The sequence below is a fragment of the Chrysemys picta genome, chromosome 1 (assembly GCF_011386835.1).
Source record: "Chrysemys picta bellii isolate R12L10 chromosome 1, ASM1138683v2, whole genome shotgun sequence".
Classification (NCBI taxonomy): Eukaryota; Metazoa; Chordata; order Testudines; family Emydidae; genus Chrysemys; species Chrysemys picta.
The window spans coordinates 344,449,022-344,462,951 of record NC_088791.1 but is presented as its reverse complement, the minus strand read 5'-3'; the positions used below and the strand labels follow the sequence as shown (position 1 = coordinate 344,462,951).

The following is a 13,930-nucleotide window of genomic DNA, read 5'->3' as shown; positions in this document are numbered from 1 at the left end:
TATTGTTCTTCCTCAGTGCAGACATTCCTGGCGTAGAATTTCATATTGTCTGTGAAGTTCTGAAGAGAGGTGGACGGCCAGACTGGGTTGGGACATGGGATTAGGTATCAGGAGCCCTTGATTTTATTTCTGTTTCTTCAACAAATTTCCTTTGTGACCCTGAACAAGTCAGTTAATCTCTTGGGCCTCAGCTTCCCCATCTGTCAGTTGGGGATCTCATGCGTACCTTCCTCACAGGTTAAATTCATCAATGATTTTAAGCTGCTATGGAGGTACAAAGCACTGTTCTATTCTTACAGCAGGATCCCAATTACCCAAACCCCAGGATCAGCACCTCCTGATTTAACCAACTGCCAGCCCGTCTTCCTGCCTGAGCCCAAATAACTGAACACACGTGGGGTCACTCAGGCTACAGCGCCCAGTCCTGCAAGACGCTGAGAACTCCCATAGACTTCTGTGGGAGGGAAGGACCCTCAGCACCTTACACAAGCGGGCCTGTGATTGTTACCTTAGTGTATTTCAGCATAGATGAAGAGCTGTGGGAGAAGCAGCTCTCTCTGAAACCTTCATGTTGCATTGTTATTGAGAAGTACAGCATCCACGGAGGCTCAGGGACAGTTTCCCACTCCGGATGCTAGTAACAGGGCTTTGTTGCATATTGTGCAATGGTAACTTTCATTAGGCTTCACGGTCACTTCCTCTTCTGATCAGCCTGAAGCAGTTAAACCTGGACAAGAATGGGATTGCAGAGGTCCCTTACCTGCATCAAATGGAGAATTCCCAGTTCTCCCTCCACCCACAATCGGCAAAGATGGGCACCAAGGCAGAGCCATGCAGCTTTCCGTCTAGATTCGGACAGAAGCATGAGCAGCCGCTGCAAGCCGGGGCAGGGTTGCAAGGCCAGCTGGTGACGGAGAAAGAGCAACTGGAATACTTAATTTTACAAAACCACCAGGATCCAGACAGGACAGGTAACAGCTCCGCCTTTCATTCCCAGCTCTCAGGGCCTGCTCTTTTTCTTGTTGAAATCAATGGGAACGTTGCCATTGATCTTAGTGGGAGAAGGATCAGGTTTCTTAATCCGCGGCTGAGCCTTTCCAGAGCCATGTATCAGAAACTGCACGCCGTGATTCAAACAGCAATACCATGGAGGATAGTGTGTGTGTGTGTGTCTGTGTGTGTTATGGAGGAGGAGGGGAGAGACTGGTAACTCAGAGAGCGCCCTTCATTATGAGGTCAGACAAGGTCCCTTGTGGCCTTAAACATCTATATGGGGTGAAATCCTGGCCCCATTGAAATCAACAGCAAAACTCCCATGGGCGCCAGGTTTGTATAATTTTTGGTGGTGCCCAGAACGGGTCCAGGCAGAACCATGCCGTCCATAGGATGGATCGGGCCAACTGGCCAGGGCCCTGCACTTTGTGGGGTCCTGTGCTTCAGGGGGACGCAGAGTCCAGGGCAGTTTGTATTGTCACAGCACCCAAGATGGATATTTGCTTAAAAAACGAAATTGAAATGTATTTGACATTTCACTCCATCTAAGTATGTGAATCATTTTTAAAATGAAAAGTTTCTAAAGAAACATTTTCCTAGTAAGGACCAATAAAAACACAAGCTGCTTGGGGTAATGAAAATTCTGTATAAAAAACTTACAGTGTTGTAGGGGTTTTTAACAATTAATTTATCACACATTTACGGTTGCGGTGGAGGGAAATTTCAAACTTCATGACTCTCAACCTTAAGATCCTTGCACTGAGCCAGGACCCCATTGCGCTAGGTGCTGTACAAACAGAGAACAAAAAGGTGGTCCTGCCCCAGCGAGCTGACCGTCAGAGTCCCATGCAGTGGTATTTAGAAGCCCGTGATTTGTTTGTGTTTTATTACAGAGGTTGTTTTCACTTCGGTGTCTCGAGAACCACCACTGCTGGTAAGAACTGTTTGCTGACTTATAGACTCATAGGACTGGAAGGGACCTCGAGAGGTCATCTAGTCCAGTCCCCTGCACTCAAGGCAGGACTAAGTATTATCTAGACCATCCCTGACAGGTGTTTGTCTAACCTGCTCTTAAAAATCTTCAATGAGATTATGGTCTAGGATGGACATTCCAAAGTTCTCCTCCTCGGGTTCTTCTCTTTAGGAGCATTAGCCTCTTTCTACCTTATTCTTGAGAAGCCCTTCTGGGAATGCCAAGGCCTTAGCAGCCTGAATGATTTATGATCAGTAGCCTGCCGTAGCCTGGAGTCTTGTGCAGCTAATTTTCACATAACCTGTGAATGTTTCAGCTCTTAAATCTGCTGTGTACGTTTAAAATAAACCTGTATGCCATTTGGGTGTATAGTGCTCCCTACACAGAGTGGAAGTGCGTTCTAACGGTTTCAGTGTCAGGTTGAGCGGAGTCCAGAGTTCTGTCCTACCACTGCCAGTTTATTACTCTGTGATCATGGTCAGGTGATATAGGCCATAATTTGGCAATTGGGTGCCTGAAGTTAGGCTCTGAAATCTGTATTTAGGCATTTAAATCAGTGGCCAGATTTTCAGAGACGCTAAGCACCCACAACTCAGCTTCGCCCTCTCTCAGGTTATATCTATGCTTCAAGCTAGGGGTGAAATTCCCATCTTGAGGAGACATACCCGCGCTAGCTCTGATCAAGCGAGCACGCTAAAAAGAATGTAGCTGCGGTGGTGTGAGCAGTGGGAGGGGCTAGCTGCCCTGAGTATGGACAGGTATGTATTTGGGATGGCTCACCCTTCCTGCTACTCGCTGTACTGCTGCAATGCTCAATTTTTTGCATGCTAGCTCACTTAGCGCTAGCATGAGTATGTCGGCTTGAGCTTGGAATCACACGTGTGCACGCACACACGTAGGAGAGAGAGTAGTTCTGATTCCATCCAGTAGGGGGCAGTTCATTACCCATTTGTATTTGAAAATTCTAGAAAATTCCACACAAAACTCCAGCATTAATGCAACATGCAAAAGCAAGTTCTCTCACGGCTCCCCTGGCTGTAATGGATTAGTCTTCATTTAAAGCTGATTTAATGCACATTTCTGTTGCTGTTTAAATAACACATCTGGTCCTATGAACTATCCCAGCAGGAGCATTTTCTGAGGAAAAGACTCTCTGTTAATTTCTACTACTCCCAGGCACTTACGCAGTGCCTTTCATGCAAAGGTCTCAACGGGCTTTACAAACACACAGCAGTGAGTGAGAAAAAAAAGTTAGTATTGTCACCAAAACGGTTGTGCCATTCAGTGGTTGGGGCGGATTTTCCTAATAGGATCATTCCACTCTCCTTTCAGGCAAGCTCTCATCAACAGTGATAAAATATTGAGATTTAATCCATCCTCATTAGACTTCAGGGTTAACACCCTCCTTGAGATGGAGAAGGGTCTGAGATGGGGTGTTCACCCTGCAACAGCACTGAAGGGGTTCAAGTGACTCAGAAGGGCCCAATTAATCTTATAGGCCGCACCTGTGGGAGAGTCTGGCTTGAGCTGGGGCAAAAATCAGTACTTGGTCCTGCTAGTGAAGGCAGGGGGCTGGACTCGATGACCTTTCAAGGTCCCTTCCAGTTCTAGGAGATGGGATATCTCCATTAATTATGATTGATAAGCACTAATCGAGGTGCAGGAGCAAGCTGGGCTTGGATAAAGCCAGAAGTTGAGAGAAGACGGGGGCATCAGGAAGAGTCTACAGTTGCTCTCTGGGCACAGAGAGGTGGGTAGGAGGAAACCCAGTGAGGAGCAAAAACCCTGGTATTCTGTCCCTGATGGAGGGGGTTTATCCCGAGGAGGTGTGGGGAGAAATAGCCTGTGGAAGGCAGAGGAGGAAAGAGCAGCGAGGATTGATACTGTGCAGACCTTGGCTGCTGATTTTAGGGTCCCTGAACTGGAACATGGAGTAGCAGGCGGGCTCAGTTCTCCTACCTGCCACTGGGGAAGGGGCACAGACTGGGAATTATAGAGCACTGCCTGAGACGGCCCCTGGGCAGATTGTCGGGTGGGACTTGGCTACCCTGGAAGGGGAAAACTGTATAATGACGTAGCCAGAAGGCTGAGTCACAGAGAGCACCCCAAGTCCTGGAGAGCCTGTGGGGCGTGCGAATGACAGACAGAAGGGGGCACCAATCCATGAGGAGGTGTCAGAGCAGGGAGTGAAACCCGTTACAGGGCCGGTCACACCTCTGATAGCTATTGGTTTCCAGGCTAGCTGTAGGCTCAAGCAGAGATCACAGCAGTGGCGTGTTTGGTTCCTATCTTGAAGGTTTGCAATACAACTATCAGGTTAGAGTTTTAATTTATTTTAAATGAACGCTTAGCTTCTGGAGCAGAAGATGCAATCAGCAGGGGAAAGTACCAGCTGGCTGTGCTGCCTGGAGCCAGGCCAATATGAACCTTGCAGATATAACGGCAACACACCTGACCTGTTACAAATGGGGAAACTGAGGCGCTGAGAGGTTAAGTGATTTGCCCAAGATCTCGCAGTGAATCAATGGCAGGCGTGGGGATGGAACCCAGGCGTCCTGAGGCCTAGTCCTCAGTGGTAACCATTAGGCTTCGTGCGTTCTCTCTTTCCTACTCGGTTCCATTCCATGAGTACTTTGCTGGTCTTCAGCGAGTGTGGACTTTTTATGGTAACTGGACTGGATTTAGATGTCACCATGTCCTGGAGATTCCCCTGCGGCAGCTCTGTCTGTCTGTCTCTCTCTCTCGCTATTCCCCCTCTTTCTGTAAGGATGTTTTCATGGAGGGAAACGACCATTCATGTCTCGCCGACTCTGGGACTCTCCCTGCCAGTTCCAGGAACACCTTGAGCCAGGAGTTTATGCCCCCCCTTCCGGAACTGCGCTATCTGAGCCTGGCCAACAACAAGGTGAGTCAGCCCGTGTGGTTACAGGCTGGTGCTGTCCGTAGTAGTCAGGGTGAAATCTGGGCCCGTCAGGGGACAGGGGAGCCATTATTTTGCAGCTACATGCAACCCCTCGGTATGCTTTCTTGGTGGAACTGGAAATACACTCACCACGGAGACTTGCCGTGGCCAGCTGTGCTCTGCTGTACCATGGGACTGTAAGAAACTTAGAAACCTCTGTCCCCTTGTTCTGTCCTAGACACTTGCTGTCCCCATAGTGATTCCACTCCTGGCCTGGTGGCAGGCTCTAGGATTGAGGCTGTAGAAGGCACTGGGAGGCAGAGGTAGGGCCTAAGGCATTGCACCAGCGTCAGGAGCTGGAGGCACTGTGCCTGCCTCTGGGGGTGCTGGAGCAGCACACGTTGGAGTGGTCATGGCTGCTCCTTTGAGATCAGTGGGCTCCAGCTGCTGACTGCTAGTGGGCGCAGAAGGGCGGGCGTAGAGGCCACCCCTGCCCCGCCTCCTCTGAAGCATCTGGCACTGCTGGTGGTCTCTGTGCTCGGAGAGTGGGATTGGGTTGTGCCAGTGCCTGGTGCAATGGAGGGTACCTTCCCCTTCCCCTCCCCCCCCCCACGCACAATCAGCTGTAGTCGCAGAGTAGCACTAAGACATCACCGCTCTAAGGGTGGTAAAGTGATCCAGTCTGGCCCTCTCTCTTGCCTGGCTGCTACATGAGTGCTGGATCTTCCTGGTCAGACTGCAGGATGGCTGATGCTCCCGGGGAATCTGCCCGGGGAAAGCCTGATGTAAATGGAATTGTTGTTCATCGTGTTATAAATTATGATTGCAGATATACCCTCCTCTTTGCTATGGAGCTGTGGCTCATTGAGACTACACTTCCCAGCATGCATTGTTCCAGGCTGATCCAAGCTGCTGGACTGTGAGAAATGAGGGTGGTTGCACCCCAGCCCTGCCGTCAGTGTTTACTCGGGAAGAACACTGGCTGTGCAGTACACGAGCTTTGCCCCTCAGAGAGTGTTTTTTCATCCATAGATCTCCAAGCACTTTACAAAGGAGAGCCAGAATCATCATCCCCGTTTTGCAGATGGGGAAACTGAGGCACAGAGCTGTGAAGTGACCTTCCTAAGGTCACCCAGTGCCGGAGCTGGGAATAGAACCCAGGGTCTCAGTCCCAGCGCAGTGCTCTACCCATTAGACAGCACAGTCCTCTCTGTCCCCAAACTGCTGCCTCAGGGATTCAGCCCATCGGGTACCTTTATGATGACAGTAAAATCTGAATGAAAGAGAGCGCCTCAGCGCACGCGAGCAGGGAGTGCTGTGGCTTTGTATTTTATCTTGCAGATCAAAAACGAGGAGGACCTGCTAGCCGTGGCTCTCTTTCCCTCTCTGACGGAGCTGACGTTCCATAGCAACCCGCTGACCACCCTCAGGAGCGGTACGGGACCAGCCAGGATCCCTGAGGGGTCTGGCCCTTTAACAAGAAGGGAAACCCGCAGGGCCTGCTCCTGCTTCCTGGGAGTCGGTAACAAAACTCCCCTTGAGGTGCAGGATCCATCCATTGCTCCCCGGTGCTGCTCATTTGGAAAAGGGGCTATTTCCACGCATCGCTCCAGCGCCCTTTGTTCTGACAGCTGGCACGGACACAGGAGTGGAGGTGTTAGAGCTGCTGTTACTTTAAACCGCTGGCTGCCTGCTCAGATCAGGGAGAAATCCCGCTGGCCTTAGTCTCCGTGACATCACCAGGGCGATATGCAGGTTTTCAGTGTCCTGGGCCAGGGACGTGTCTCTTGGGAAGGGTTGGCAGGCTGCACCATTGCCCACCAAGACTAGCCTGTTACAGCTCTTGTGCTCTCCTGGACTCTGCTTCTGTAGCTTTAAGCCTCTCCAAAGGCTGCAGGGAGGAGGCAAGGCCTAGCCTATGCCCACACAGCGGCCTGGGGGGAGCAAGCCCTGCCAAATCTAAGGGCTGGTCTACACTGGGGGGAGAGGGGGGTGTCGATGTAAGATACACAACTTCAGCTACGGGAATAGCGTAGCTGAAGTTGGCGTATCTTATTTCGACTTACCTCCCATCCTCACGGCATGGGATCCACGGCTGCGGCTCCCCCATCGACTCCGCATCCGCCTTTTGCCCTGGTGGAGTTCCGGAGTCGATGGGAGCGCATTCGGGGATTGATTTATCGTGTCTAGATGAGATGCGATAAATCGATCCCCGATAGATCAATTGCTACCCGCCGATCTGGCCGGTAGTGTGGACGTACCCTAAGGTGTGCGGAGCTGGAGCTTAAGGGACTTAGGTGCATGACTCCACTGAGTTTCCGGGAGTTGGAAACTGAACTCCTTTAGGTTGCTATGCTTAGAGCTCCCGTCTCCTAAGTCCCATTGCAGTGACCAATCAGCTGCTTCTTGCTGATAGCACAGTGAGGACTGGGACAGTCCATCCCCAGCTGCTGCGTCTCGGCGTGGCTCAGTGGAGCTACGCTGATTTACACCAGCTGAGGATCTGCCCCGATGCTTTTACACATTAAAGCTTCAATCCAGCAGCAACCGCTGGAAGCCAGAGGAGGTGCTGGCTCATTGTCCCACTGCATGAGTCAGTCCAGCCCCTGCTAGCCTGGAGAGCCTTGTCGTGGAACTTGCTTTCTGCTGCCAGAGTGCCGGGACAGATACAGCTTATTTTAACGCAGTCCCCTTGTTTGGCAGGTGATCCACCTTTGCTAACCAGTTTCCTTCAGCACAGACTGGGGATTAAGCTAATTAGAAAAAAGATTTCAAAACTGGAGAAACCGCACATCTTTATTCCAATCAAGGCCAATAGGAAGGTATGAGAAGATCGGCGTGGTCAACGCAGCCTTGGTCCCAGTGAAGTCAGTGCCAAACTCTCATTGACTTGCATGATTCTGACCGCTCCTTGCTCCCTAGCACCTGGCTGACCCGGCATTTCTAATCACTAGACAACCTTCAGGGCGCAAACCATTAGCGCTAGTCCTGTTACCTATTCAAAGAACATGTACACGAAGAATGGTCCAATGATTGTGGCCTCCCCAGTGGTACGTCTGATCCACCTCCAACTCTTAACAGCGGAGGAGGAGTTCACATCAGCCCAAACCAAACACTGCAGCAAAAAGTTGCAGTACTGATGGAATGGTGCTTCTCCCTGGCAGAAAGCTGGAGCTGCATGTTGTTCTGGGTGGTGGAGCGAAGGACAATCCTCATCCACCATCCACTAACGAGATGGTTTGAAGCTACACACAAGCTGCTTGTTCATGCCAAATATAGTCAAGATATTGATATCAGTAGGCACAGAGAAATATGACAGGCTCCTAGCCCTGGTGATTTTACAACCCAAAGAGTTTACTGTCTAAATAACATACAATCCGTATCATGGCCCCAGTTTAACAGAGCACTAAAGCACATGCTTAATTTTAAGCAAGTGCGGAATCCCATCTCTATTAAGCACTGCAACCGGGTAATGTGACTTTCAATATAATTACATGGGGTTCCTCCATGTAGTGAACCCTGCAGAGCATGCGAGACCCGACCCTCAAGTGAAAGGGCTTCAGAGGAGCACAGACGTCTCCATCCCATGGATCCAGGAGAGCCGTAGAGATGGGCACCCCCTGATATATGGAGGCAGGAGCTGGTCTGCATGAATGACTGCTGCCCTGCTGGCCTCTCTTTCCTCCTGGCACACACTTCCTAGATTGTAAAGCCAGAAGGGACCCTTATGATCACATAGTTTCACCTTGTGTATAATGCAGGCCACAGACTTTCTCTCCGTGATTCCTGCTCTGTGGCTCCAGCAGGGTCTGAACTGCCGTTGGCAAAGTCTACTTATGGCTGCTCAGTAGCAGGTGGGGGACTTCCAGGCGTTAAGGATGCATTAGGCATGATTTACTGCTTACTGCATCTCTTGCAATAATGAATAAACTTCCCCTGGATGTCCAGCAAGGGCTGCTTCAGCCCGACATTTGCGGTGTCCAGCAAGTGCATCGCCAGGGAGTTGACTGAAGACAATTTGCTTCCCAGACCCTGGCAGAGCCTAGCACGTTCCTGACACGCAGCTCTCACTACCTGGCCTGGGAGCTGTGGAATAAAAACATTCCAGTGATAATGGCAGCTAAATTCTGCTGTGGCTGAGCGAACATATCCCATGGATTGCTCTGGCCTTTAGGGATGGGGCTCAGTTATTATAACCAGCTTAAAAATGGATCAAGGTGCAGAGAAGGGCTACTAGGATGTTCTGAGGAATGGAAAACCTACCTTACGAGAGGAGACTTAAGGAACTTGGCTTGTTTAATATGACCAAGAGAAGGCTGAGGAGAGAGATGATCCCTCTCTATAAATACATCAGAGGGATAAATACCAAGGAGGGATAGGAGTTCTTTATGTTAAGCCACAATGTGGACACAAGAACCAATGGATATAAACTGGCCATCAAGAAGTTTAGGCTTTAAATTAGGCAAAGGTTTCTAACCATCAGAGGAGGTGAAGTTCTGGAACAACTTTCCAAGGGGAGCAGTGGGGGCAAAAAACCTAACTGGCTTCAAGACTGAGCTTGATCAGTTTATGGAAGGGATGCTATGATGGGACTGCCTATAATGGTGTGTGGCCCATCAGTGACTGCCAGTAGCAAAAATCCCCAACAGCTGGAGATGGGACACTAGATGGGGAGGGCTCTGAGTTACTACAAGAATTCTCTCCCAGGTGTCTGGCTGGTGGGTCTTGCCCACTGATTGCTCTATTTGAAGTCAGGAAGGAATTTCCTCCCAGGACAGATTGGCAGAGACCCTGGGAGGTTTTCGCCTTCCTCTGCAGCATGGGGCAGGGGTCACTTGCAGGTTTAAACTAGTGTAAATGGTGGATTCTTGGTAACTTGGAGTCTTTAAATCATGATCTGAGGACTTCAGTAACTCAGCCAGAGGTTAGGGGTCTATTGTAGGAGTGGGTGGGTGAAGTTCTGTGGCCGGCAATGTGCAGAAGGTCAGACTAGATGATTACAATAGTCCTTCCTGGCCTTAAAGTCTATGCGTCATACCCTGATGCTGATGTTGGCTGTGTCTGCATTCAGGCCCTGCCGACACACACACTTTATTTAGTAATGCCACCGCCCCCCTTCCAGGATGGGTCAGAAGTCCTATAGGGCGCTCAGTATTTGTCAGGGCTTAGAGAGCTCTGGAGGATCGGCCTTTACTTCTCTTCCAGGTAACATCACATGTCCCAAAGGTTCCAAAGCAGCCGCTGATGCTAGAAGCGCCTCTTGAGTCCTCCTTTTGGAAACTCTGGTCGGATACAGAGGGGGGTAAACTAGAGGAGCCTGAGGAAGGATCACATAGGTTGAACCAGTCTGATCCTCTGCCGCCGATCAGACCATCGTCAGCACAGCAGCACCAGGAGCCTTATGACGACGCCAAAATGCTTGGTAGCCAGAGGGAGGTGCCGGAGAAAGAGAAATGTGATTCCAAGCTTGGGCCTGACAGCGCTGGAGATGACATTGCATTGTTCTTTCTGACTCAGGTGTGTGAGCGTGTACTGTGTGTCTGCCTAGTGAATTATCTGGCATTCGAGAACCAAAGGCTCATCCAGACATGCTCAGACGGTGGAAATGACCTTTGTTTTCTAAAAGAAGAAAGCCTGGCATGCATGTAACTGAAGGTTATTATTCATAATTCTCCCTCGACAAGCCAGCTGGAAATAGAAAGTCCAGCAGGAACAAGTAAAACTACATGCACGGCTGGGGTGTTAGTGGAAACCAAAAATCAATTCTCTACTTTCCCAGTCGTGATTGCATTTATAAAGGTAACTTGGTTGCAGGTGGACTAGATGGTTAGGCGCTTGGTAACTGACTATAGAACCTTGCCCTTGCAGTTACTGGTTCAAATCCAGCCCAGATCATCAAAAATCATTAATGTCTAATGGCTCTTTGCTGATGTGTGCGAAACGAGTTGGTTGTTGCTTTTCTCTTCCCACTGGGAAAGTGACCACATCACAAAAACCATTGGCACCAATTGATTCCCTTATTAGAAGTCTCAGCAGAGACCACATTCAAGGGACTACTTATGCATGGAAACTGAATTCCCACCTCTCCTCTTGAGGTGTTGGCCCAGATCTGGACTGAGGTGCATTGGCTGGGCAGAATGGTGACGTTCTTGCAGTAACACCTACAGGCCCTAATTGTGCTGGGCACTGTATGCACATGTACAAAACCGTCCCCAACCACAGAGCTTCCAATCTTTGTAGGCCACTTCCTATTTCGCACCTGACCTAGGGGTAGACTTCAGCCTGCTGAGTGCTCGGGCTGGTACCTTTCATGGCACCAAATTCCCTTTCAGAAGTGACGAGGGCAGCTGTCCAGACACTCTTTCCCCGAAATGTAGCCCTCACATTGGGTATGCGAGTAAACGTGGTTAAAGCTGAGTGTTCCGAGAGGGAATGTGGTCTAGTGGTGAGAGCAGGGTACCAAAGCACCAGCACTGCTAACTTCTGTTCCCAGCATTTCTAGTGACTCTCTGTGTGACAATGAGCAAACTCCCTATTGGTCTTCGGCCTGGTCTGCACCAGGATTTTTCTGATCTGGAATGCCCGGTGATGGAAACAATCACGTAGACAGGGCTGAGATGAGCTCAGGTGTCGTTCCTACCTGTTGTTTAACCTTAAGGTTGGATTGTGGTAAGAAGAACTAAGCAGGTCTTAGCCTTGTCTGAAAAATCCCCGGTTAGCAGGGATAATACAGGCTTCTCCAGAGGTGTGGCAGGTAAATTAACGCTTGGAGAGTGTGATATTAGAAGCTATACTTTAATTATGAAATATTATTATTACAATGCATTCAATTAGGAAATCTTGATGCATCACATTTGGATGTTTAGAGGCAATTTCTACCCTCACTTGAGCCCGAGTACCCCGAGGGGCTATGGCGTTGCAGTTGATGTAGCTGGTAGAATTCATCTCTGAGAGATCTGTGTCCGATCTAGAGTTTGGGTGGGGTAAAGGCAGGTTTTGGGTGAGTTGCTTTGCCTGTTGTAAATCTTTTCCCCTGGATGTCTGAAGCTGGATGATGCAGATGACATCCCCAGCTCCGTTTGGAGACATGAACTGGAGGAAAGACAAGGGAAAAGGAAACACAAGCCCAGGACGTCGGGCAGCTGCACATATATTCCCACGAAATATAAAGGCTATGAAGAATTGCTCCGTGTGAAAACTGACCCCGAGTTCATTGAGCCAGTGGGTAAGTCAGGAAAGCTAATTTCTCTTGCTCAGAAATGCTTGTTCTGCAGGTCAGATGAGCTGATTGGAAACATCCCTTCTGACCTTGAAATCTCTGAATCTGAACCTGCTTTTGAACTTTAGGTTAGCAGGTGTAACTGGGAAGCTGAACAGTCAGTGGAAAGGACCATGTTCCTGAAGTGCCCCTCTCTGCCCCTGAGCAATGTTGGTCTTAGACTGGTGCCTTTGGAGTTTTCCACAATAAGGGTAATGTTCACCCCTGGGCATGGGGCCAGTACATGGTCTTCGTGTCACGTAAGTCCCTCTCAGCCCTAAGAGGCTGGCCCTGAAGCAGGGGTGCATTCTGGGTAAGTGGAGTGAACCAGATCCTCCTCTGGCCCGGAATCTTATGCATATCTTTGCTCTGAAAGGCCGTTTCCTTTGGCTAGTTCGGTACAATTCAGTCTGCCAGCTTCTGAGCCACCCAAGTATGAAAAAGCAGCGGTTAGTGCTGGCAGAGCCAGCAGGAGCTAGAGGGCCCTGTGCTGCTGCAGGGTCTCATACCTCAGTCTGAGACCCTGGCCCCCTGGAGCCAGTGAAGGAACCCATGGCCCGTTTTGTAAGCAGAGGGGTATTAGGCTTGGAGTCCTGGGTAAATTCCTGCTTCCCAGGTTCCCCTGCACTTTCAGCTGGCTATGGTATTCTCCACTTCCTGTGAAAAATCCTGTTCTCGCCCAGGCTGGGCTGACTGCGGTTCTGATCCATGCAAGTGATGCATTGTTTTTCATTGCCAACTGCACCCTGAGCCGGGTGTCTGACTGGCATGCCCGAGCTGAAGCTCCCGTCTCTGTTTGTTTGTTTATGTGCCAGTGACCAGCAGAAGAAATTGTCTGTATTCCCAGCCCAGCCAGATCTCCAGTGGCTGCCTGGACCCCGTACCGCACTTCAGGCTACAAAGCAATTGGGGCAATGCCGTTTTCTCATTGGCTAGCCAAAGCTGAGGTCCAACTTGCCCTTGGGAACGTTACCCTTGTGAACAATCATTCTTTAGCCTGTGTCGAACCCGGCGTATAGTGTGGATTTTAAATAGGGGCCGAGTCCTACTCCAGAATGGGCTGTCTTTGAGTGGTGAATGAGGTATATAGTCCTACAGTGTCTTGGGTACATAGCTTGTAGATCCATTGGTTAATGGCAGTGTGATGAAAGCAGCTAAAGAGGATTTCTTACCCGATTAATATGGGAAGGCTCTTTGAAGAGGTCGGTAAGTGCTAAGTATTACTGTAATTGTCAGCTGCAGCAGGGGGTTTCCTCAGAGACACCTATTTCCCTTTGTTCCTAGGAATGCAGCAAAACGTCCAGGCGCTGAGGCGTGCTCTGAAACAGCCCCTGGTGTATCGTGACTCGAAGGCAAGGCTCGACAGTGTGCAGAAGCCGTATGTGCCCAGAAAAAAGAAGGTAAAACATTTAGGCTTTGATGGCAGAACAGTTATTTTTGTTCTCTGTCTATATCTGGAACCAGAACTGTGGATTCAACCCCTGCCAAACTGAGCTCAGAACTTGGTAATGGACTCGAATAGAAGCCCTAGAGTTGAATGTCCCCCCACTCAGGTCTGGGTCAGAATTTTGTATCCCTGAGCCATCTCTTATTAAATCCTTCACCTCTCTTCATGGCAGGCTCCAAAGTTTTGGCCCAGTGCTATCAGATGCCTTCTAGTCTAAGCGAGTGGTTCCCATCTCCCGATATGTCGCATGACAGGCTTCGGAGTCTGGTACAATAAGCTTCCCTTATTCCTGACCGAAGAGTTTCTGTTCAGGGCCCCAGCCTATTGCTCATCTTACCTTTCGTTCCGTTGGGTGGA

The 13,930-nt window shown here is 49.8% G+C and overlaps 1 protein-coding gene across 4 annotated transcripts in view; it reads left to right on the top strand.

The window, feature by feature from the left end:
* XRRA1 (X-ray radiation resistance associated 1) overlaps positions 1 to 13,930 on the top strand; it is a 51,926-nt gene that overhangs the window by 35,629 nt on the left and 2,367 nt on the right. For 2 of the 4 annotated variants that reach the window (XM_042850730.2, XM_008175923.4), the window contains 8 exons: positions 712 to 971; positions 1,887 to 1,927; positions 4,734 to 4,871; positions 6,210 to 6,303; positions 7,572 to 7,690; positions 10,074 to 10,385; positions 11,916 to 12,093; positions 13,411 to 13,526. In XM_042850730.2, the coding sequence (XP_042706664.2) occupies positions 712 to 971; positions 1,887 to 1,927; positions 4,734 to 4,871; positions 6,210 to 6,303; positions 7,572 to 7,690; positions 10,074 to 10,385; positions 11,916 to 12,093; positions 13,411 to 13,526 (1,258 nt within the window). The remainder of the gene's footprint in view (positions 1 to 711; positions 972 to 1,886; positions 1,928 to 4,733; positions 4,872 to 6,209; positions 6,304 to 7,571; positions 7,691 to 10,073; positions 10,386 to 11,915; positions 12,094 to 13,410; positions 13,527 to 13,930) is intronic. The other 2 variants (XM_008176225.4, XM_065596281.1) reach the window with 2 other exon arrangements.